Source organism: Prionailurus viverrinus, unplaced genomic scaffold, assembly GCF_022837055.1.
Source record: "Prionailurus viverrinus isolate Anna unplaced genomic scaffold, UM_Priviv_1.0 scaffold_62, whole genome shotgun sequence".
In the NCBI taxonomy this organism is placed as follows: Eukaryota; Metazoa; Chordata; class Mammalia; order Carnivora; family Felidae; genus Prionailurus; species Prionailurus viverrinus.
In genome coordinates this window covers 116,387-141,412 of record NW_025927624.1, presented here as the reverse complement: position 1 = coordinate 141,412, position 25,026 = coordinate 116,387, and the positions used below count along the sequence as shown (strand labels likewise).

Below are 25,026 nucleotides of genomic sequence, written 5' to 3'. Positions count from 1 at the left end.
ATTTGGTGTGGTTCATGTTGAAATATATTCTCTAAAAAGGCAGGATAATGGCATGCAAGCAAGGTACCTTTATAAAAACGATTCATTGCATTACCAGCATCTTGCTTTATAGCACAGGGGCCATGAAATGTTTATATAGAATATGAGACATGTTGCCACGTGAATCCTCTTGGCAATATTCAGATTAAGTTGAGGGTCCAACATTGGAGCACTCATGCACTGGGAAACAAAACCAAAAATCTAATAACTAGCAATTTTGTTGGTAGACTGCCAGTGTAGCAGGAAACTTCCGTTTTCAATTCAGGAGATATTCAAAGTATTCTAACAAAATGTGCATAAGACATGACATCAAACCAAACCAAATGCTTTAAATATACTTTGTTAAACCATCAGTACACATAGACCTAAATTCATTTTTTAAAATGGTCACATACTCCATTACTTTATAGAAGTGAAACGTTACTTCCTTATTAATGAATGGATATTTAGCCTATCTCTGGGGCACTTAGGTGGCTCAGTCTGGTGAGCATCTGACTGTTGATGTTGGCTCAGATCATGATCTTGTGGTCGTGAGATCGAGCCCTGTGTTGGCCTCTGCACTGTTAACGTGGAGTCTGCTTGGGATTCTCTCTCTCTCCCTCTCTGTCTCTGCTCCCCCTCAATGCTTGGGCTCCCGAGTGTGCACATTCTCTGTCTCTCAAAATAAGTCAATAAACATTTAGACTATCTCCTTCACATATATCCTTCACATATACATGTGACTATATCCTTCACATATACAATATCCTTCACATATACATGTAACATATATATATATATATATATATATATATATATATATAAGTAACCTTAATATATCTGTCCTATTTTGTATATGTAATAATATATAATAAATGCCCTTATAGTGTGTGTGTGTGTGTGTGTGTGTGTGTGTGTGTGTGTTTGCACGTGCAGGCACACATGCTTGCTTATAGAAGTCACGTATTTCAGAAGGACCCAGTCCTGGCAATGAAACCATTGGAATAGAGATGACCTACCTGAAATATTTTTCTCACGTTATATTATTTATTTTTGCCAGTGACAGAGACAGAGCACAAGCAGGGGAGGGGCAGAGAAAGAGGGAGACACAGAATCTGAAGCAGGCTCCAGGCTCTGAGCTGTTAACACAGAGCCTGACACAAGGCTCAAGATCGTGAAGTGCAAGATCATGACCTGAGCTGAAGTTGGATGCTTACCCAACTGTCCCACTCAGGTGCCCCGACATATTTGAAATTTTGAAATACACTGCTAAATCACCTTTCAGAAAGGAGTTACCAATTTCATCCAACCACAGTGTCTAAGAATGTCATTTTCCTCACATTTCCTAACTTTGGTTATTTTATTTAATAAAATATTTATCACTATGACTGCAAAAAGTGGTATCTCAATGGTATTTACATTTTTCTCATTAGCACATAGGATGAAATATCTCCACGAAAAATACGAAATTTGTTCATCATGAAGATTAGCTCAAACTAGAAAAGATTGTTGCATAGGAAAATAACAATTACCTACTATTTAAATATTGCTATAGGCTTACCTATCAGAATCTTTATTTTCTGTAATAGGCAATTGATGGTTATCAGTTTTTCCATTCTGTCTTTGTGGAATTAATCCAGCAGCCGCAGCATCATATATGTTTTCTGATACTTCCATGTCACTTCCTCTGTGCTTCTTTTTTTCTTCAACCTTTAATGGAACTTGATACTAAAGGTAATTGTTACTTTAGTCAATAAAAAGAAGTTTTTTTTCATTAGCTTTATCAGTTGACACTTAGTTTGTCATAAATTCAATGGAGGAAAATATTTTGTGTTTACTTTATCATTACAAGTAATTGTAATTTTTATAAACTCTCCTTCATTTCTGTTGGAATTAAAAAAAGCAAAAGTTACCAAACTTTCTAAAAGGGCTTTCTTAATTTTGTACTTATTCATGTCCACACTTTGCTACCGAGAATTCCCCACCCACCCCACCCCATCTGACCAAGAGATACAAAGAAATGAAAGGACAAGAGACAAAATGTGTCCTTTTCTTTCCTTACCACCTGGGTTTTACACAACAGCCAGATTTAAAACATGTGACATGGAGGTGCTCCTGTAACAAAACCAGGAAGCTTTCCTCTTTCTGCACGGAGCTATTCTTTCCCTGACTGCCTTTTACAATTCTTTTTCTTTTGGATCCTAAGGTTCTCAAAAAAAATGACAGTGTCCCCTAAAATTTATGAGCCAAAGTTTGCCACAACACAAAAGGAACAAAGTGAAACAGACGTTAGGGTGGAATTCTGGGAAATTAGTAATGCTCTCCGAATCTCACATTCAATAAGCATAAAACTTTATAGGGAGAGGGTATAAAAGTAATGATCACCTTTAATCCCATTTCCTACTGATAATGCGAGTAAAACTCAAAAAGGTTAAATGATTCATCCCAAGTTCCTAAAGTGGCATTCCCTAGCATTTTATGGCACCAAAAGAGATGATACAATTCTTGAATGCTGAATCAGAGAAATGTCCACAAATTCATTAAATTAGTCAGATGCATGAAAAGTGTGACTTTCGCAAAGTAAATTAGTACCTTGATAGGGGACGAGGAGATTAGCTACTTATTCTTTTAAAGGAGGGTATCTCTAGATTTTGTCTATTTCGAAAGTCCTGTGTGGACTTTTGAGATGTGTTCTCAAAACTCAGTTTTCTCCCTTGGAGTTAAATACTGAAGGTTTGCTGAAGGTTTATGCTACCTACATGGTAAAAATCATACAGGCCCAAAGGTATCATACTCTATTGAACATAAAGTGAAGGTTTGACTCAACAGAAACATCTGAGAATAAGATTAAAAAATGTGAAAAAAGGGGTGATAATACAAATAGCTGTTATTAAGCCTATCTCAAAGGGGTCATGTTGAAATTCTAAGTTCCAAGATTGTGAATAAAGCAGACAAGACTGCCTATTTTTGTGGGCAATAAGCTTAGGAATTCCCTGAGCCTGCACTGATGGGTTAACCAGGCATATAAAATTACAAAGCCATAGGATGCTCACACCCAAGTTTGGGTAAACAATATTAGGTATCTAGGTATAGAGAGGGCGGGGCAAAGGCTCCAAGACCAAGGTGTGAGAGGTAAACAAGATTAGATATTCAGGAGGACACACTCCCCAATTTAGTACTATGGCAGAAAGCTGCTTTCACAGGAAGGAAGGACCAAATGAGGTAAACAGGTAAATAGGGCTATAGGCTGTAGGCTGCAGGGTGAAGATGCCCAGAGGGGAGCTAATTAGCAAACGAAAGGTGCCTTGTGGATCCTGAGGTAGCAACTTTCTCCTCCCCTAGACTAGCTAAGATAAACAGAGAAGCTGCCTCAGGTCAGCTGTTAACAACCATCTGCCAGGCGCTAGGATTTTGTTTTACATTGACCCTAACCCCTAACACCCTATATCTTGAAATCTCCTTTCCCTCATGCCCATGAGTTCATGTTCACAGATTGATTGTCTCTTTGTGCAGGTCCATCACCATGTTTGGAAGCCTTCTGATCCTATTAAAAACAGAGCAAGGACCCTTAATCCGGGCTCGTGTGTTCTCCGGGACATTAGCTGTCTCTCCCATTGTAATCCTGCATCCCGCTGCTGTCTTGCTAGACAAGCAAGAAACCTAGACCCAGAGTCTACAGACACATACTGAAGCAATACATAGATTGCTTTAGCTGGGAACATTTGTTTATATTCCTTCTCTTAGTTATTGCTTCTTTCTCATTTTATTGTTTATGGAAATGCAATTTATATTTAAGCCAATATATTAAAAAAAAAAACAACCTGGAGATTATTATCGTTTTTAAGCAGTTTCTTTATGGTTATTCTGGTTCATGAGGTTTCATGGTAATTATATAACTAAGTTAGTTTCCCAGTTCATATACTACTTGGAAGACTGACACTGAGACTTTAAGGAGAACAAATCATAAGAATGTTTCCCTGAACTCCTTTTTGTAAGATAGCAGAAATAATCTATTTCCAGACACAATTACTTATTTAGACAATTCCATTGTATGCACACTCTTGTTCTTTTGAGTGGAGAATCAGAATCTATCAGATAATTGCTAAAGAGAAAAAAACAAGAGTAACAGCAAGGCGGACCTCCTTCTGTTTTGGAGGTTGAACTTTCTCTCTTTCCAAAGACAGGAACTCTACTCCTGACATGCCTATCTCATTCTTAAACCTTTGCATATCTTGATGTAATTCTTCACTTAGATGTACTTCAGATGCTGGAAAACTAGATGCTGAAGAAGAACTCACAATTTGTAATTCAGAATCAATACTTTTATAGTTATGAGTACTGTCATTATCGGCATATAATGACTTCTGGAAAAAAGTCTTGTACTGGTTTTGTTTTCTCGTAAGTGATGATCTCACGGCTTGTGGGTTTCAGCCCCACGTTGAGCTCTGCGTTGACAGCTCGGAGCCTGCAACCTGCTTTGGATTCTGTGTCTCCCTCTGTCTCTGCCCCTACCCCGCTTGCACTCTGTGTCTCTCTCTGTCTCAAAAATAAATAAACTTTAAAAAAATTTTAAAAATACCGTAAAAAGCATGGGGGGAGAAGAGGGAAAAAGAAACAAACAAACAAACAAAAACACATGACCAAGCAATCAAGCATGAGCTTAAGACAAAAAATAAAAGGAAAAATGTGAGCAAAAGAAGGTAAGTGGAAACAACATGCATTTTTCGACAGGTACATAAGTAGGATTGGGAATATACTATGAACAATAGTCTCTTTTAAACCTTTTAAAGATATATGTCTCTCTCTATGTGTCTGTGTGTGTGTGTATATATATATATATATATATATATATATATATGTATGTGTGTGTGTGTGTATGTGTATGTGTACATATATATGTATACATGTATGTGTGTGTATATATATAAGTGTAAATATATATGTGTATGTAACTGTATATTATATATATATCTCTATCTCTATCTATACTTATCTATCTATCTATCTATCTTTCTAATATTTATGTAAAAGAAAGGCTTTGATTCACAGTATATCCCTAATAATACTGATCTTATCACTCTACAGTTATCTGGTTATAAATGCTGTAATAAAGATTTAATTTTTTTCACTATAAATAAACTGTTCAATTCCTGCCATCTATCGTTTCCAAAAAGCTAGAAATTATTACTAGACTAACAAAAGAACAGAAAAAGAGAGGTTCCTAACACGTCAACATTCACTATGGAGAAAGAATTGGGAATGAGAATTCTAGGAAGAAATGGGAACCTTCAAAGGATGTGTGTAATGGGACACAGATGGGGTTACACAAGCAAAGGCTGAGGACTTTTTCTCTGCAATGTTAAGCTCACAATAGGAGGATACTAAAAATATACTGTAACCTTCTTTCTTATGTAACTCCTGATTTCCTCAATAGAATTCATTTGCGTGTATACATGTTAGACACTAAAACGGAATATAAACTGAAGCCTGACTTTTTAAATTCACATATTTAATTGTGATATATCATGCGTATTTTGTTACTTTTCAAACTCCATTCTACGGAATTCCATTTCCCTACTCATTTATTCACATTCAAAAACCATGACATTGCTTCTTCCAAGCAAGACGTTATTCTAGGAGCTCCAGGACTCAAACAAGTGTGTTTCCTAACCTCCAGGAGCTTATCATGACTGAGGGGCTTTGAAATGAATACTGAAATAAATATCAGATGTCTGAAGCTTTAAATTTTAGAATCTGACACAAGGACTGGGAGGAGATAGTGTTCAAAGCTAGAATAGGAAAGATTTCTGAAATCAGAAAGTTGACAACTTGGCTATGAAGAGCCTCTGCTCATAGAGCTACTCTTTTCAGCAAAATACGTATTCTTCGGGGAGATGCACAATTTTAACTTACTCTTCATGCAGTTATTTGAAAACTACAGGAGAACAGCTTTGTAAGGTAAATGTTGAGAAATAATGTAAACATCTAAATTTCTACCTTTTCTAATATTATTTTAGTCTAAATGTAGAACAAAGGATAGAGCCAAAGGAAAATCCTGTATGTCACTAAAATAAAACTTACCCTGGGCTGGGGGTGGGGGGGAACCTGCAATAGATACTTGGACCCAATCAGGTTTCATTTAGGCATGAGTATTATCACTCATGTTACTATCACAGTGAGAATCCTTATCCTTAAACAAATGTCATATGGCCTCCATGATGGGAAAGCTTTTCCCAATATAATATGACGGTCATTATATATTTTCCAGCCCATTCTTTTATCAGCCTCCACCTGTAGGATTTACCAAAGTACAACAAAACAAAACAAAACATTCAACGTGTCATGTATCTGTAAAGTGGTTTGTTCTTGCTAACTTTCCATGACACACATAAAATGATGATACACAGGCTCCTCTTAAATGTTCAGAGTAAATAAGGGAGAAAACTCAATTCAGAGCAGGAAAGTGAGTTTCACAGGAGGGTACTTTACCTTGGTCCCAAAATCTAAGACTTGGCTAGATGATGTAGACCATGAATCATCAGGACCAGGTTTGTCGGAAAGCCTTTAGAGCAAAAAAAAAATAAATAAATAAAAGAAAAACATGTTCATTCATTTAACAACACAATTTAAAAAAGTTAAGGGAAAGGTCGCCTATCTGTTTATTGCACGAAGTTTCTTGGTATCATTAAAATTGGCCTCTGGTTTTTTCATTAAGTTTTATTTTAATGCCAGTAATAGCAACATCCAGAGTTATCTTAGTTTAAGTTGTACAATATAGTGATTCACCAACTCCATACTCACCCCGTGCTCATCATGACAAGGGCACTCCTTCATCCCCATCATCTCTTTCACCCCTCCCACCACTCACCTCCACTCCGCAACCAGCCGTTTCTTCTCTGCAGTGAAGAGCCTATTTCTTGGTTTCTCTCCCCTTTTCTTTCCTCCCTTTGCTCGTTTGTTGTTTCTTAAGTGCTACATGAGTAAAATCATATGGCATTTGTCTTTCCCTGATTTGCTTACCATACGACACTCAGGCTCCATCTAGGTGATTGCAAACGGCAAGATTTCATTGTTTTATGATTGAGTAATATTACAGTGTGTGTGTGTGTGTCTGTCTGTCTGTGTGTGTATGGATATACATATACACACACACATACATTCATATAGGGCTTCTTCTTGGTTCACACAGCTGTCAATGGACGCTTGCGCTGGGTGTTGGAAATAATGCTGCAATAAACACAGGAGTGTGTGTGTCCCGTGGAATTCGTGTTTTTGTATTCTCTTGGGTAGTATCCAGTAGTGCAATTACTGGATCATAGGAGAGTTCTGGTTTTAATTTTGTGAGGAACCTCCATACTGTTTTCCACAGGGCCCGCCCCCATTTGCATTTCCTCCAACGGTGCAAGAGCTTTACTTTGTCTCCACATCCTCGCAAACACTTGCTTCTTGTGTCTTGGAGTGTAGCCATTCTGACAGGTGTGACGTGGTATCTCGTTGTAGTTTGGGGGAGCATCTTTTCATGTGTCTGTTGACCATCTGTATGTTGTCTTTGGAAAAGTGTCTGGTTATGTCTACTGCTCATTTGTAAACTGGGCTCTTTTGGAGGGGGGTGATGTTGACATGTATCCATTTTTTAGACATTGTGGATACTAACCCTTTACTGGATTTGCAAAACATTTCCAAATTTGTTCTCCCATTCCAGAGGTTGCCTTTCAGTTTTGACGGATTCCTTCACTGTGCAAAAGCTTTGTAGGTTGATATAGTCCCCAAACTTTATTCTTGCTTTATTTCCCTTGGCTCAAGAGACATAACTAGTAAAATGTGGCTACAGCCAAAGTCAGAGAAATGACGGCCTGTGCTCTCCTCAAGGATTTTTTTTTTTATGGTTTCAAGTCTCACACTTTGGTGTTTAATTCACTCTGAGTTTATTTGTGTGTATGGTACAGAAATTGGTCCAGGTTCATTCTTTGGCATGTGGCTTGTCCAGTTTTCCCAACACCATTTGGTGAAGAGAATGCCTTTTCCCCACTGGATAGTCGTTCCTGTTTGTAGAAGATGAACTGACCATACAGTGGTGGATTGATGTCTGGGTTTGCGGTTCTATTCCACTGAGCTATAAGGCTATTTTGTACGCCAGTACCCACCATACTGTTTGGATTCCTACAGCTTTGGAATAGAACTTGAAAGCTGAGATTGCGATACCTCCAGGGTTCCTCGTTTTCAATATTGCTTTGGCCGTTCAAGGTCTTTTGTGGTTCTATACAACGTGTAGGCTTGTTTGTCTAACTCTGTGACAAATGCTGTTGGTATGGTGACAGGGATTGCATGACATCTGTAGATGGCTTTGGGTAGTGTAGACACTTTAAAAATATGTATTCTTCCCATCTTTGAGCATCGGATGCCTTTCTCTTTCTTTCCGTCACCTTCAATTTCTTTCATCAGTGTTTTACGCTTTCCAGAGTACAGGGCTTTCACAATTTGGACCCTGTTTTAAAAAAAGCTTTCTGTTCTCTATTTGGCCTCGACCTCTCCTACCCTGTGAAATCTCCAGGAAAGACCCAGTCTGAGTTTCCATAACCAAATGTGACAGGCAGACAATGCTCTGAAATGGTTGAAAATGAAATGTATAAACGTTACCACAATGACTTCTCACCTCACATCTGTCAGAATGGCTCAGTTTCAACACACAGGAAACAACAAGGGTTGCTCAGGGTGTGGAGGAAAAACAACCCTTGTGCACCGGTCATGGGACATAAATTGGTATCGCCACAGTGAAAGCCACTATGGAGGGGCCTCAATGAATTTAAAACACAAATACCACAGGATCCAGTGATTCCACTACTGGGTATTTATTTAACCAAGGGAAATGGAAGTACTAATTTGAAAAGATATATGCACCCTTATCTTTATTATAGCATTATTTACAATAGACAAGATACGGAAGCAACCCAAGTGTCCACCAATACATGAAGACACCACACACACACACGCAGACATACACACACACACACACACACACACACACAGACATGAACACACTGAAATATTACTCAGCTCTAAATGAGAATGAGATGCTGCCATCTGCAACATCATGGATGTACCTAGATGGTATGAGGGTAAGTGAAATAAGTCAGACAGAGAAAGACAAATCCTATATGATTTCACTTCTGTGTAGAATGTAAAAAGGGGAATAAATGAACAAACAGAGCAAAAGCAGAAACAGACCCATAAATGCAGAGATTTGACTCTTGCCAGAAGGGAGGGGAGGTGGGGGGATGGACAAAGTGTGGGAAGGGGAGAGGGGAGTTCAGGGTTCCAGTTATAGAATGAATAAATCACAAGGCTCAAAGGTACAGCATAGGGAATCTAGCCAGTGGTATCGTAATAGCATCATACATTAACAGATGGGAGCTACGCTTATGGCGATCACGGTGAAACATCCAGAGTTGTTGCATCACATATTACCTTGTGTGTCAGGTAGACCTCCGTTTAAGTAAACGTATCAAAGTTTCGGTTTCTGTGTTATGAGTGGTAGTACTAACTAGAGATGGAAAGAGTCAAAGTTCCCAAGGCCAACTTTGTTCCCACACTGGTCTTGCCTTATTTAGGTCCATAATAACTAGCAAGACATTCCAAGCCTTCAGGGGCATTCAGCTACCCAAGGACAGAGACTGTGATCAAAATGGTCCCGGTAGTTGTGCCTCTGTTTCTCTATACGCTGCCTGACTATTTTCTTCCCTATGAGCTCCCACTCCTATATCACTCTTCGGCACGGTTCTGTGGCATCCCCCAACCTTTCAATCTTTAGCCTATGAAGCCACACACACCTACAACAAGGATGGGCTCAAATGACCGAGGGTAGGAACCATGTCCTGCTCCTGGAGAACAAGCTAACTGGCAGTCTCAGTCATCCACACAGTCACCTCAACATAGGCATGTTATCACCGATCCAGATGAAGCTCCCTTACTGATTTGACAAGTCAGTCCTACCCATGCCCAGCCCTACAAGTACATGGGAAGGGCATCACAGATTTCGGGAAAGAGGTGGAGTGAGGAGACAGCTTGCCTTGGGCCATACATCCCTGATGTTCGGAATCTCCACCCCCACCCCCAATTCCTTGAGAGGATCTAAGCTATCCTCCCTCAGTTGGGGTGGAAGTAGGGGATATCATATTTCTATTTGCTGTAAACAGACTCTTCCCAGCTGCTCAAATGATTTTTAATCTCTCTCATCAGAAAAGCTGAGGTATGCTCGCACCTTCAATGAAACCAACACACACAAAAGCAGAAACCTGATCACGACCCTCTTGAACTCTCTATTTGAATATGCCTTTCTAAACAACTCCCCTAATCCTGGGTCCTTCGTTATTGTCATTCACCTTTATCTCACTTGGCATAAACCCTCATATTCTGACATCTTTTCTCAAACACGTATTCCTAACCAACTCAGTGTTGTTCTCCTTGAAACCTGGTCTCCTCTGCTAAGTCGATTCTTACCCTCCTGCACTGTATTCATTAGACCAACTCCCCAGCTTTCTATTATTAAAACAGTTGCCCGCAAGATGAAGACAAAAAGAAGGAAGAAAGGAAAGAAAGAAAGAAAAAAAAGAAAACCAGAATGTCAATCGCATTTCTGTCACTTATCATATCCAAATAGGTCACTTCAATCTCTTTTGAGTTTCAAATTCTCCAGGGAAACAACCATTGGGCAAGGAGCTGAAACAGGTTGACGTACCAGAGGGTGGTTTGAGGAATTAATGTCTGTGGTTCCGTAAATCTTGAGACCCTAAGTGCTTTTGATTTGGCCTCTAGAAAAACGGAGAGTCCTTCGCTGGCCGAAGAGGGGAAATTTTTGGAAAAAAAAAAAAGAAGAAGAAGAAATAGCAAGGAAACCAGAGAAGAAAGTCAAAAGGCAAAAACAGAGTACAAAAAGTCATGGGGAAAAAAAAAACTGCAAAAAAACCCAAAAAGCTTCTTAGAACTAGACAAGGGTATTAGCCCAAAGGGAAACCAGCCTGGGAACTTAGGCAACAGAGAATCATATAGCAATATCCTCAAAATAGAGAGTGAGTTTAATTAACGTAACATGGTCTACAACTAGATATCCTTCTTTTAAGGAAAACTCATTTGTCTCAAGAAGAGGGGATATCACTACGTCTAAGGACTTGCCTGACGACATCTTGCATATTATGTATAAGCCTTGACACCATGGCCATAGCTGACATCCACCCTAAAATCTCGGATGGTAAAAACAAGGGACGAGTTACCACTGCACTAATGACTTGTGTTAGCACTAGTGGTCAAATACATGAGGCCAAATGCTTGGACTAAACTGGGTTCTTAAGCAAACCCTAAATTCGTGTTCCGACATCATTATCTTTGACATTCTGAGTTGATCTGCCCTAGGATCTGTATCTTCATCTCCGTGCTGCTGAGGAACCAGAGAATGGATGCGGAAGCTTCAAGGGCTGACGGGCAAAGCCCCTCAGCTACCCGTTAACTATGGAAGCATGGTCGAGTCATCAACCTCCCTGAACCACAGTTGCCAAAGTAATAAAAAGTAGGCTACAATAACACAGCTACTTTGCAAAGCTGTACAATGACTATATAACTGAACAGATGGTACCCATAGGATATAGTGTCTGGTCCAGCGTAGAACACGCAACAACTGGTTTTGTTCTCTGCGTTCCCTTAGGAGACACATAATTTTCAGTTCATTCATTCCCTTTCCTTTCCTTTCATTATCCGTTTCATTTCATTTCATTCCTTTATACTTTGAGAGTGAGTGCACACAGAAATCGGGAAACATATCCCAAGGAGGCTGTCAGCGCAAACCCCGGCATGGGGCTTGAACTCACAAACCTGAGTTGAAGTCAAGAGTCACACCCTTAACCGACTGAGCCACCCGGGTGCCCCAGCAAATGTCATTTTTACAAATCCATAAAAATCCTACCTGGCTATAGAATCTTCCTCAGCATTCTTATCTGCTCCTAAAGAAGAAAGCAAAATACATGTTAAATCAACAATCGAAAAAATAGAGGAAATTACAAGTGTACGGCTTACGATTTGTGAAAAAGTATTGCTTTGGGACCACACCTGGAAACCACACTACACTGAATGGTAATTATACCATTCGTAGGCTTAAAGCACTAAGAAATCTTACTTTCTCCTCTATATTGACCAAAAGCAAGAATGGGTTTTATCAGAATTTGACACCTACAGGGGAACTGATGTTTACAATGGCCATCACTGACCGACTCTATGGCACTGGAGGCAACTGGTAGCGTTAGGAGAATGATTATCATGAGCGGCCAATGTCAGACTGAAACTAGCATGATTTTTCTGGACTTCCACTCCTAGAGGAGTTGAAAGAGAGTATCTTTATTTTGCGGGAACACGGCAGAACTTCCCCAGCTCTTCAGCAGACACTCCTCAGTCTTAGGAGGAAACACCCCCTCACAACGTGTGCTCTATAGCCATTGTACTTTGCAGCATGGCCAAACAATAGCAAACAGACTCTCCCTGGCCTTATTTCCACTGGCAAGGCAAGAAGGAAAGATTTGGCATTCCTGTTTGATATCGTTCTAACCTCTTGAGGCTGTCTCCTTCCATTGCTAGAGAGTCTATCTAGACCCACCGCACATCACAGAGGAGGAGGATCCCAATGTGAGTGCTCTGTAGTGGTTCATGATGTCATTTTTCTCAACCCTCCCCATTAGGTGACACACATCTAGAGAAATCATACTTTTTTTCATGGGAGGCAGAGGCCAGCAGATCCTCTACTGATGAGCAACTAAACGAAACAAAGGGCAAAGAATAGCTTGAATGCCTACATTCAATTACCAGGATATTTTCACTTTCTAAACATTCAAAGACATCCACTCCATGATTCTAACTATATGACACCTGGAAAGAGCAAGGCTCTGGAGCTAAGGGTTGGGGTGAACGTAGGGATAAACGGGCACAGCACAGAGGACTTTTAAGGCAGTGCAACTCTTTCACACGATACCACAAAGGTGGATTCACATCATTACACATTTGTTAAAACTCATAGAATGTATAACACCAAGGCTGAACACTAATGCACATTAGAGACTTGGCCTCCAAATGAACAGTTCGTGTCTGTAGAAAATGCACCACTGTCGTCAGGGTGCCTGGGTGGCTCAGTTGCTTCAGCGTCCAACTCTGGATCTGAGCTCAGGTCATGATCTCACCGTTCATGGGATCAAGTCCTGCATCAGGCTCTGTGCTGACAGCACAGGATTCTTTCCCCCCTCTCCCTCTGCCCCTTGGCTGCTCACACGCATGCATGCTCTCTCGCTCAAAACTAAAGCAAGGAACTGAAAAACAAAAATCCTACAAAAAATGGACCACTGTCGTGCCAGATGTTAACAGCAGGGGAGGCTAGACGTGTACGGGAGCGCGGTATGGTATATGGAGACTCTCTGTACTTCCTATTATATTTTGCTGTGAACTTAATACTGATGTCAAGAATCAGGCTTATTAAATGTATGAAACAACAAAAACAACAAAATATGGTATCCATTGAAGCTACTCTAGGCATATACTAACTCATGATACAGTCACCTTGAACATTTAAATAGAGATCAAAGTAACACAATAGGGGTACTGTCTCCCATTTGGAAGTATATGTAAATGCATAAACAAAACACAAAAATACAACAGTTATTTGTATACTTAGGCAAGAAAACAATTGATGAATATGATCCGAAATCTTATACCTACAAACAGGGGTTCAGCACCATAGGAAACAAACCTGGGTTTTCCAGATAATTAAGAGATTTTCATTCTAATTTTAAATCAAAAATCATTATGTTGATCACACCTAAGAATCATAATGAAAGCTTAATCACATAAAAAAATAAAAAGATGATAATGACCTAATATTGCCCTAGTACTTTTTACACAAATACCTACTTCATATGGATGATGAAACTGAAACCAGTACCATGGTAACCGTCATGTTACTTGCTAGTAAAACAAAATTTGAAGACACCACCAAAAATGACGTCAGGGCTATAATTCCTATGCAGAACAGATTTCACCCAGCAGGCCGAAGATGGCTACCCTCAGAACATCCTACTTGAATGACTGGCCCTTGGCTGTTCCCTGGGATCTTGGATTTAAGGAGGGTTCCCACCATTCCCTAGCTGGTTAAGAGTGGTTCACTGTGCCTAAGTGCTGCTACACTCAATGTGCTTAAGGCCGTACACTTGATTTCCTTTCTGGAAACCTGGAATTTGGGGACATGCTAAGGAGAAGATGCCTATGTGATTAGCATTTGATGAAAACCTCGGGCACTGAGTATCCATAAGCCTCGTACTGGCCCACAACATTTCACTTGTGCTGTCCTAATTTCATGCTGGAGGAATTTAGCACATCCTGCCAACTCCATAGAGAAAGGATTCCTGGAAGCCTGCGCTTGGTTTCCTCTGGCCTTTCACCCCGTGCACCATTGCTCGGTGCTGATTGGCCTTTCTAGCCTGTCCCCATACCAATCCACACGCATGACTACAACTATATGCGGAGTCCTGTGACCTCTTCTAGTGAATCATCAAATCTGGGTGTCACTGGGATGCCTCTAACACAACTGCACTTTGTGAAATTTTATTATTTGGGTTGATGTCTTACACGTGGTTACAGTCAGAAGGTTATGTCACAGAATACCTTTCCTGGAATCTCTTTTCTTGGTATTTGACTTGAAAATTCCTACATACCTATATATCCATTTGAAGAAAGGTTTAAAAGGAATACATGAAATCATGATGTCAGAAATTGTGAAACAAGCAACAATCTTATTTTACTCCGAAAAGAGAGAGAGATAGAGAGAGCGAGCAAATCCTGGTGATTGCCCCTATGTTCTACCATATAAAAGTTCTCTGAAATATGAAAAATCAGTTAATTTTCTCCAACTCCCTAGGACTTAGTTCATTTTTCTGGCAGATAGGAATCAAAGAAGTAACAGGGATCATTCTACAACAACCAGAACTGTCAGACAGAATATGAAAACATACTACTGATTATAGTGTGCTTTTGTTTCTTTTCCTTATTTTCCCAGAACATTAAAAATATAGTTCACCTATTAAAGGCAGTTATTGCCAAAGTAATCAAAAGTCACAAATACGGCATCCAAAATGTCCGATGCGTTATCTTGATGTCTCCTTATGTGACCCTCCTTCCAATTCTCTTATTTTGCCCTAAAGGATACTACCGTATGAAGTACCCCCATTTTATATGGCATTAACGTATATACATTTATCACTGACTACAAACGCTTATGTTCACCCATGGTACTTAGGACATAACTCTGCATCATCAGCTAGGTCAGGCCTTAATGTCTTGCCAACAGTGAGGATAACAGTAAGAGTGGGAACATTTGGGGATACGACTCTGACAAATTCTGGTACGAGAAGCTCACCTGATAGTGTTGCTGCATTTCCAATAGTCTGCTCTTCCCTTTAAAGAACTAGTGTATTTTACCACCTTCCAGTACAAACACCATACACACCGGCTTACCTTCCTTCATTTATTCCCTGTAGTCTCTGCCATTCACATGATTCCCTCTTTGGCTCTTCTCTTCTTTCCTGGGGTTCCTCGGGCCTTCCAGGGTCTTGAAAGGGAACTAGTCATTTAGCTCCTTTGGTGGCACTCTCAATTTAATCTGTTGCTGACACCACATACGATATGCAACTTACCTCCTTTTCACATCTCTTTCTCTTTCCTATGCACTTAACAGGCCGTTTTCTTGAGATATTAGAACATATCAGTATTCCTGTTTTAAATCAACCTTCTGTCAAATGACCTTTGAATAAAATACAGTTCTTACCTTCTACTTGTCCATGTAATATCCTTTGCCCTTTCTGATCCACAGCTCCAGAGACATGAGGAACATATTTGTTGGGCTTCTCAGACATACTCTGTTAAAAGTAGCATCAGTAATGAGTTGCGTGAAGACTTCCTAAGCCTTTTCCAAGAAAATTTCTGAATTTATGATTTTAATAACAATCAGACTTACAAATAAGGAAAATGTATTGAACACCAAAACATTTAAATACAAAACCTCACATATGCTCTCTTGATTCAGCGTCCCTTTGAATCTTCATTTGGCTATTGACTCTCTAAACTGATCATGGAAGGCCAGAATAAAGACTTTCAAAGGCAGAAGCCTGGCTTGTATGCAGATTTCAAAAAGGAACTAACAAAACACCTTCCTTTGCATTCCTGACCAAAATAAAAGGACATTTGAAATAAGTTTTGAAACAAATTCTTTAAAATGTACTTGCTATAAATGAAAACTGCTTCTAACCAAATGGCAGACATTTGTTTCAGTGTCAATTCATACCTCACATGATCAGAAACTTTGGAGTGTATCATGTTGAGTATCAACAAAACACTGTTGTAGCTGCTGCTTCGTTCAGGGAAACAAAGGCTTGACCTTTTTCTTGACGAAAGAAGGGTTGGATCGAATGGCAAAGTAGTAAGAAAAAACTTTTCTGAAAATCACAGTGAACTAGTAGCAGAAACAATGTAGATATAGGTATGGAACACTTCACAATGTGTAGTAAGCATTCAAACGGCAAGTATAAGAACATGTATGTCTTAGTCACTCATTTCCCTATGCACACTCTCTTTTTTACACACAACAATAATAATGATTATGATGATGGAGTGAGCCTTCCTACTTCTTGGTGACTCCAAGACATTGGAGTAAAATGATGATCCGTGGTCCTCTCTGTCCAGAATGTCCCTCGCCACGGTCTACACGACTGGTCCTTCTCATCTTTCACTTGGCACCTTTTGCCACTCTCAGATCTTTTCCGACTACCAAAATTCCCACTCCCACTCTCATCCTCATCCTCACTACAAACGCCCCCCCCAATTTTCTCTCAACTAACATTGTCCATTTCCTATCGATGAAGCCTTTATAGTGACTTATAACGGATTGCTGTTGACTTACTTTTCTGCTCCGACCACAACAACCTAAACCCTCCACTTGTACACTCAGTAGCTAACTGCTTCGTACGTACTCAGTATACAAGGACCAAGTAATTAAGGTCAAAACATTTACACTAATCTCACTGAGAAGATCTCAAAAGTACCAAATCACTCTACTGTTGACCCTTGAACAAAGCAAGGGTTACGGGCTCTGATGGCCATGCACTCGAAAATCCACAAATATCTTTTGAAACCTCAAAACCAAATTAAAAAAACAAAAATGCCTACTGAATTTCCTACTTTCGAAGCAATTACACTTAGAAATCAAAAAGTATATATGTATTGAAAACCAGAACATTAAAGCAGAAGCGCTTGTGTACGCTCTCTAGGTCTAATCTACCTTTTCGGCTTCATTTGGCCATTGACTCTGTACACTGAGCATGGGAGGTCAGGGTTAGGATAACGGAATGCTGAACTTACCAACAATATACACAGTCGATTAATGCATGTTTCCCCTGTTATATGTATTACATACTGTATCCTTACACTATCAACTGAAGAAAAGGTTACTAAGAAAATCGTAAGAGAGGGGTGCTGGGTGGCACTGTCGGTTAAGGGTCAGGCTCTTGACTTTGGCTCACGTCATGATCTAGACTTCCTGAGTTCAACGCTGGCAGTCTGGAGCCTGATGAAGATTCTCTCTCTGACCCCGCTTCCCTACTCACCTGCTCTGTCCCCTCTCTTTCTCCCAAAATAAATAATTAAAAAAAAAAAACCCAAGACGAAAAAGACAATCATAAGGAAGAGAAAATACAGGATGGTACTGTATTTATTGAAAAGAAAGCTGTATGTATGTGGACTCCCACAGTCCAAACCCATCTTGTTCAAGGGTCCAACGTATACCTATATGATGTCTCCACTAAGAGTTTACTGGAACTTATTATAGCCCCACATGAGAAAATCAAAAGCCGATTCTAACTTTGCCATTCTTTTCTGGACACTAGGGCCATTTTATTGGCCTTCGAACATCTTCCCATTGAAAACAAGTATTCCTGGGGGGCCTGGGTGACTTAGTCGATTAGGCACCCAACTTTGAAATTGCGAAAAAGAAAGTAAAAGGTGGAGGGGGGAGTTAAGATGGCAGGGGAGGGGATCAGAATTTCCCTTGTCCCTCAAACACAGCAGTATTGAGGTCACAACACTTGGAATGGCAGGAATACAGGCTGCAGAGGGACAGAAAAATCTCCACAGGTGCAGAGTGACAGCTTGGCGGGACAGAAGGGTGTGTATGCGAATTGGGAGAAATAAAATGGGCAGCACAGGCATGAGGTGGGGGAAGCCCTTTGGTGGAGAAACGAAAGGAAGGTAGAGAGAGAGGCTGTGGGAAGTGCCTTTGGATATGAGAAAGCCTGTCCGGACCACAGACCAAGGAGAGGTCCAGAGAGCCAGTTTCTACTTTGCAAAACCGCCTTAGAGGCTGAAAAACAGTATTTTCAAGGTGGCCAGACTTTCTCTAGACCAGAGCTACCACCTCCCATGCCTGGTTTGGAGGGAGCCGCCCCTAGGCTTGGTAGCAATCTCAGGGCTACACTGGGAGAGAACACCTTGAGTACGGTGGAAAGGGGAGGTATTGCCCTGACCAAGGGAAAAAGACCGTGCAGGCACGAGCCAGAGGCCTTCTGTCCACTGGGCAGAGTGGCGCAACTCCACTACCAGGTCCGAGCAAAGCGGGATCCTACAGGGTTTTGAATCCCAGCTCAGTGCTCAGGTGGCACAGGGGACTGTGCAGCAAGACAAGCCGGCTCCCCAGGCTATTCCGTGAGGATAGCCTAAACAGTGAGTTTTGAGACACCTCGTGTGGGCAGGAGAGATTGGGGTGTCGCCATTTCTCTCCCCATGACCAACATCGTGGGGCTTCAGGGAATGGACACTGAGCCTCCGTGGAGGCAGGCCCATTACACCAAACCCTGACTCCCTGTGCCTCGTAACTGCTTCTCTATAGGAGTGAGACTGACACTCATGGGACCAGACAGCCCGTCGTCTAGACCAGCACAGCCACCAGTCCCAGGCACCAATAGACAACTCTCCTCCGGTTTTCTATCTTAGTTTGTTTGTTTTCATTTGAGTTATTATTCTTTTGTCTTTCCTTTTCTTTTTTAACGTTTATTTCTTTATTTGGAGAGAGAGAGAGAGTGAGTGATCAAGCAGAAGACAGGCAGAGAGAGGGAGAGAGAGAGAATCCGAGCAGGATCCATGCTCTCACTGCAGAACCTGATGGGGGTTTCGAACCCACCAACAGTGACAACATGACGTGAGCCAAATTCAAGAGTCGGACGCTTCACCTACTGAGACACCCAGGCGCCCATCTTTTCTTTCCTTTGCTTTCCCTTTCTTCTCTTTTCCCTTGTTTCTCTTTCTACTCTCCTCTTTCCTCGTCTCCCTTTGGAAACAGTCTAGTAGTCTCGAGTTGACGTGGGTCAAAGCTAATTATATCTCTACATTTATCTGTATATCTTAATATATACCTGTATATCTATACATAGATATAGATAGATAGATAGATAGATATAGATATATCTATATATTTTTCTCCCTTTGTTCCTCTGTTCTGGTTCTTTGTGGGTTTGATTGCGCATTTTCTCTATACTTTTCTAGATCTCCTTCTTCATTTTCCTCCCTCTCTTTCTGGATTAAGCCCTAGAGCTCCTTTCAGTCACTGCCTGGTCTTTTTTTCCACTCCAGTCATTTCTCTTTTGGTTTGGGCTAAGGATACTTCACCACCTTCTTCTCCTTTTTCCCAGGATTACTTCGACCAACAAATCAAAGCACACCTGGTGGAAGGCCCAAACCGCCACTCCAAGTAGCGGGAACAGTAGCCAAAGACGCACCGAAAGAGTGCACACAACACACTCCAAAAACATTTGTTCAGCTGCCAGGCCCTGGAGCGTGTAGGAGCTCTTTTTAATATAGTAGTACTCGCAGGTGTGGGACACAGAACAAGCTATTAACACACATAAAGGGCAGGAATCTAGCCAAAACGACGAAATCGAAGAATTCTCCTCAAAAAACATTCCGGGAAGAAAGGACAGCCAGAGAAGGGCTCAAAAGACACAGAAACAATATATGTGAGCACATTTTTGGAATGACACTCATAAGACGCATAGTTGCGCTTGCAACCACGCACAGAAGACAGCAGACAATCTACTGCTTCAGAGATCAAGGACCTAAGGAATCGTCACGATGAACGCTGAAAATGAAATGGTGTAAAGGAGATACAAAGTAAACTAGATGCAGTGACAGCAAGGACGGGAGAAGCAGCAGACAGAATCGGTGAACAGAAGATCCAATGGTGGACAAAGATGAAGCAGAGAAAGGAAAGGAAGGAAATGACTAGATCACGAGGCAGGTACTAGAGACCGACGTGATTCGGTGAGATGAAATATTAGCCACATCCTACGAGTCCCAGAAGAAGACGAGTGAGAGAAAGGGGCAGAAGGTTGTTTTGAACAACTTATAGCTGAGAGCTTCCCTCATCTGGGGAAGCAAACGGGCATGCAAGTCCTGGCGGCACAGAAGAATTCCTTTCCAAATCAACAAACCCAGGTCAACACCACGACATGCCATAGCGAAACTGGAAAACTACAAAGATAAGGAGAGGATTCTGAAAGCAGCTAGGGACAAACGGGTCTTATTCGACAAGGGAAGACACATAAGGGTAGCAGCAGATCTGTCCAAAGAACCTTGGCAGGGCAGAAGGGAGGGGTAGGAAACGGTCAATGTGCTGAATGGGAACATCTGCGGCGAAGAATCCCTTCCCCGGCAAGGCTGTCATTTAGAATAGAAAGAGAGAGAAAGGCTTTCCCAGACACACAAACCCTAATGGAGTTCATGACCACTAAACCAGCCCTACAGGAGATCCTAAGGGGAGACTCTGTGAGGGGAAAGCAGCAGAGACTACAAAGGACCAGAGGCCTCACCAAAAGCATGACACCTTCAGATAACACAATGACACTAAATCCATATGTTTAACTAATCACTCTGAATGTGAATGGGCTCAAGGCCCCAATCAAAAGACACAGGGAATCAGAATGGGTAAAACACAAAACAAAACCAAAGAACAAGATCCATCTATATGTTGTCAACAAGAAACTGATTTTAGACCCCAGGACACCTCCAGATTCAAAGTGAAGGTATGGGCAACCACCTATCATGCTACTAGAAGTCAAAAGAAAGCTGGAGTCGCCACACTTCCACCAGAAAGACTAGATTTTAAACCAGAGACTGTAGGAACAGATTCAGAAGGGCATTGGGTCACAACTAAGGGGTCTATCCATCAAGAGGAGCTAACACTTGCAAATGTTTATGGCCCCAAAGTGAAACGCCCACACATATGAATCGATTAATCACAAACATGATTAAATGTATACATACAAATGCCATGATTGTAGACGACTTTAAGACTCCACTCATGGCAATAGGCGTATCGTCAAGGCAGAAAATCAGTACGGAAACACAGATCCAATGTGTCATTGGACCAGATGTATTCAGATATACATAGATATATATGGGCCTAATATATATGCATTTATATACATGGATATCAACACCGATATGTTAAGATCTTTTCATCCAACGGCAGTAGAACGCACATTCTTCTTAAGTGCACAGAGACCATTCTCCAATGACTCCAAGTGACATCCTGGGTCACAAAACAGCCCTCCACAAATATAAAAGGACTGAGATCATACCTTGCATATTGTCAGATCACAACAACGAGCACTTGCTCATTCTTTCTCTCTCTCCCTCCCTTTCCAAGAGAAATACAAACATTTCAAAAACATTTAGCTCCGCCCCTTCCAAGAGAGAGAAAAACAAGAATAATAAACCTTGTGGGGCAATGAGTCCTGGATGGAAACCACACACAGACAGTAGAATTCCATAACCAATATGTTGACAATGGAGTTGACAGAAAGTGATGTACTAAAAGAACAGACACTAAAAAAATACTTTCTGCAAGGACAAATTAGGGTAGGGGTAAACCATTAAAAAAGAGCCTGGTGCGGGGAACACGTATGTGGCACAGTCAGTTCAGCATCCACCTTCAGCTCATGAGTCATGATCTCACGGCTTGTGGGTTTCAGCCCCACGTTGAGCTCTGTGTTGACAGCTCGGAGCCTGTAGCCTGCTTTGGATTCTGTGTCTCCCTCTGTCTCTGCCCCTACCCCGCTTGCACTCTGTGTCTCTCTCTGTCTCAAAAATAAATAAACTTTAAAAAAATTTTACAAATACCGTAAAAAGCATGGGGGGAGAAGAGGGAAAAAGAAACAAACAAACAAAAAAAAAAACACATGACCAATCAATCAAGCATGAGCTTAAGACAAAAAAGAAAAGGAAAAATGTGAGCAAAAGAAGGTAAGTGGAATCAACATGCATTTTTCAACAGGTATATAAGTAGGATTGGGAATATACTATGAGCAATAGTCTCTTTTAAACCTTTTAAAGATATATGTCTCTATGTGTGTGTGTGTGTGTGCATACATATATATATATATATATAAATATATACATATATATATATGTGTGTGTGTCTGTATGTGTACATATATATGTATACATGTATGTGTGTGTATATATAAGTGTAAATATATATGTGTATGTAACTGTATATTATATATATATCTATCTCTATCTCTATCTCTATCTCTACCTATCTATCTATCTATCTATCTATATCTATATCCATCCATCTATCTATCTATCTATCTATCTAATATTTATGTAAAAGAGAGGCTTTGATTCACGGTATATCCCTAATAATACTGACTCTTATCACTCTACAGTTATCTGGTTATAAATGCTTTAATAAAGAATTTAATTTTTTTCACTATAAATAAACTCTTCAATTCCTGGCATCTATCGCTTCCGAAAAGCTAGAAATTATTACTAGACTAACAAAAGAACAGAAAAAGGGAGGTTCCTAACACGTCAACATTCACTATGGAGAAAGAATTGGGAATGAGAATTCTAGGAAGAAATGGGAACCCTCAAAGGATGTGTGTAATGCGACACAGATGGGGTTACACAAGCAAAGGCTGAGGACTTTTTCTCTGCAATTTTAAGCTCACAATATGAGGATACTAAAAATATACTGTAACCTTCTTTCTTATGTAACTCCTGATTTCCTCAATAGAATTCATTTGCGTTTATACATGTTAGACACTAAAACGGAATATAAACTGAAGCCTGACATTTAAATTCACATATTTAATTGTGATATATCATGCGTATTTTGTTACTTTTCAAACTCCATTCTACGGAATTCCATTTCCCTACTCATTTATTCACATTCAAAAACCATGACATTGCTTCTTCCAAGCAAGACGTTATTCTAGGAGCTCCAGGACTCAAACAAGTGTGTTTCCTAACCTCCAGGAGCTTATCATGACTGAGGGGCTTTAAATGAATACTGAAATAAATATCAGATGTCTGAAGCTTTAAATTTTAGAATCTGACACAAGGACTAGGAGGAGATAGTGTTCAAAACTAGAATAGGAAAGATTTCTGAAATCAGAAAGTTGACAACTTGGCTATGAAGAGCCTCTGCTCATAGAGCTACTCTTTTCAGCAAAATACGTATTCTTCGGGGAGATGCACCATTTTAACTTACTCTTCATGCAGTTATTTGAAAACTACAGGAGAACAGCTTTGTAAGGTAAATGTTGAGAAATAATGTAAACATCTAAATTTCTACCTTTTCTAATATTATTTTAGTCTAAATGTAGAACAAAGGATAGAGCCAAAGGAAAATCCTGTATGTCACTATAATAAAACTTGCCCTGGGCGGGGGGGGGGGGGGGGACCGGCAATAGATTATTGGACCCAATCAGGTTTCATTTGGGCATGAGTATTATCAGTCATGTTACTATCACAGTGAGAATCCTTATCCTTAAACAAATGTCATATGGCCTCCATGATGGGAAAGCTTTTCCCAATATAATATGACGGTCATTATATATTTTCCAGCCCATTCTTTTATCAGCCTCCACCTGTAGGATTTACCAAAGTACAACAAAACAAAACAAAACATTCAACGTGTCATGTATCTGTAAAGTGGTTTGTTCTTGCTAACTTTCCATGACACACATAAAATGATGATACACAGGCTCCTCTTAAATGTTCAGAGTAAATAAGGGAGAAAACTCAATTCAGAGCAGGAAAGTGAGTTTCACAGGAGGGTACTTTACCTTGGTCCCAAAATCTAAGACTTGGCTAGATGATGTAGACCATGAATCATCAGGACCAGGTTTGTCGGAAAGCCTTTAGAGCAAAAAAAATAAAAGAAACACATGTTCATTCATTTAACAACACAATTTAAAAAAGTTAAGGGAAAGGTCGCCTATCTGTTTATTGCACGAAGTTTCTTGGTATCATTAAAATTGGCCTCTGGTTTTTTCATTAAGTTTTATTTTAATGCCAGTAATAGCAACATCCAGAGTTATCTTAGTTTAAGTTGTACAATATAGTGATTCACCAACTCCATACTCACCCCGTGCTCATCATGACAAGGGCACTCCTTCATCCCCATCATCTCTTTCACCCCTCCCACCACTCACCTCCACTCCGCAACCAGCCGTTTCTTCTCTGCAGTGAAGAGCCTATTTCTTGGTTTCTCTCCCCTTTTCTTTCCTCCCTTTGCTCGTTTGTTGTTTCTTAAGTGCTACATGAGTAAAATCATATGGCATTTGTCTTTCCCTGACTTTGCTTACCATACTACACTCAGGCTCCATCCAGGTGATTGCAAACGGCAAGATTTCATTGTTTTATGATTGAGTAATATTACCGTGTGTGTGTGTGTGTGTGTGTGTGTGTGTGTGTATGGGTATACATATACACACACACATACATTCATATAGGGCTTCGTCTTGGTTCACTCAGCTGTCAATGGACGCTTGCGCTGGGTGTTGGAAATAATGCTGCAATAAACACAGGAGTGTGTGTGTCCCGTGGAATTCGTGTTTTTGTATTCTCTTGGGTAGTATCCAGGAGTGCAAT

At 40.4% G+C, this 25,026-nt stretch overlaps 1 protein-coding gene across 1 annotated transcript in view; it reads right to left on the bottom strand.

The window, feature by feature from the left end:
* The window catches only part of LOC125159789 (ankyrin repeat domain-containing protein 26-like), a 212,382-nt gene that overhangs the window by 74,559 nt on the left and 112,797 nt on the right, over positions 1 to 25,026 (bottom strand). The window contains exons 21-25 of the mRNA XM_047848411.1: positions 24,219 to 24,291; positions 15,866 to 15,956; positions 11,972 to 12,008; positions 6,508 to 6,580; positions 1,580 to 1,746 (exon numbers count right to left, since the gene is read on the bottom strand). Of these exons, the coding sequence (XP_047704367.1) occupies positions 1,580 to 1,746; positions 6,508 to 6,580; positions 11,972 to 12,008; positions 15,866 to 15,956; positions 24,219 to 24,291 (441 nt within the window). The remainder of the gene's footprint in view (positions 1 to 1,579; positions 1,747 to 6,507; positions 6,581 to 11,971; positions 12,009 to 15,865; positions 15,957 to 24,218; positions 24,292 to 25,026) is intronic.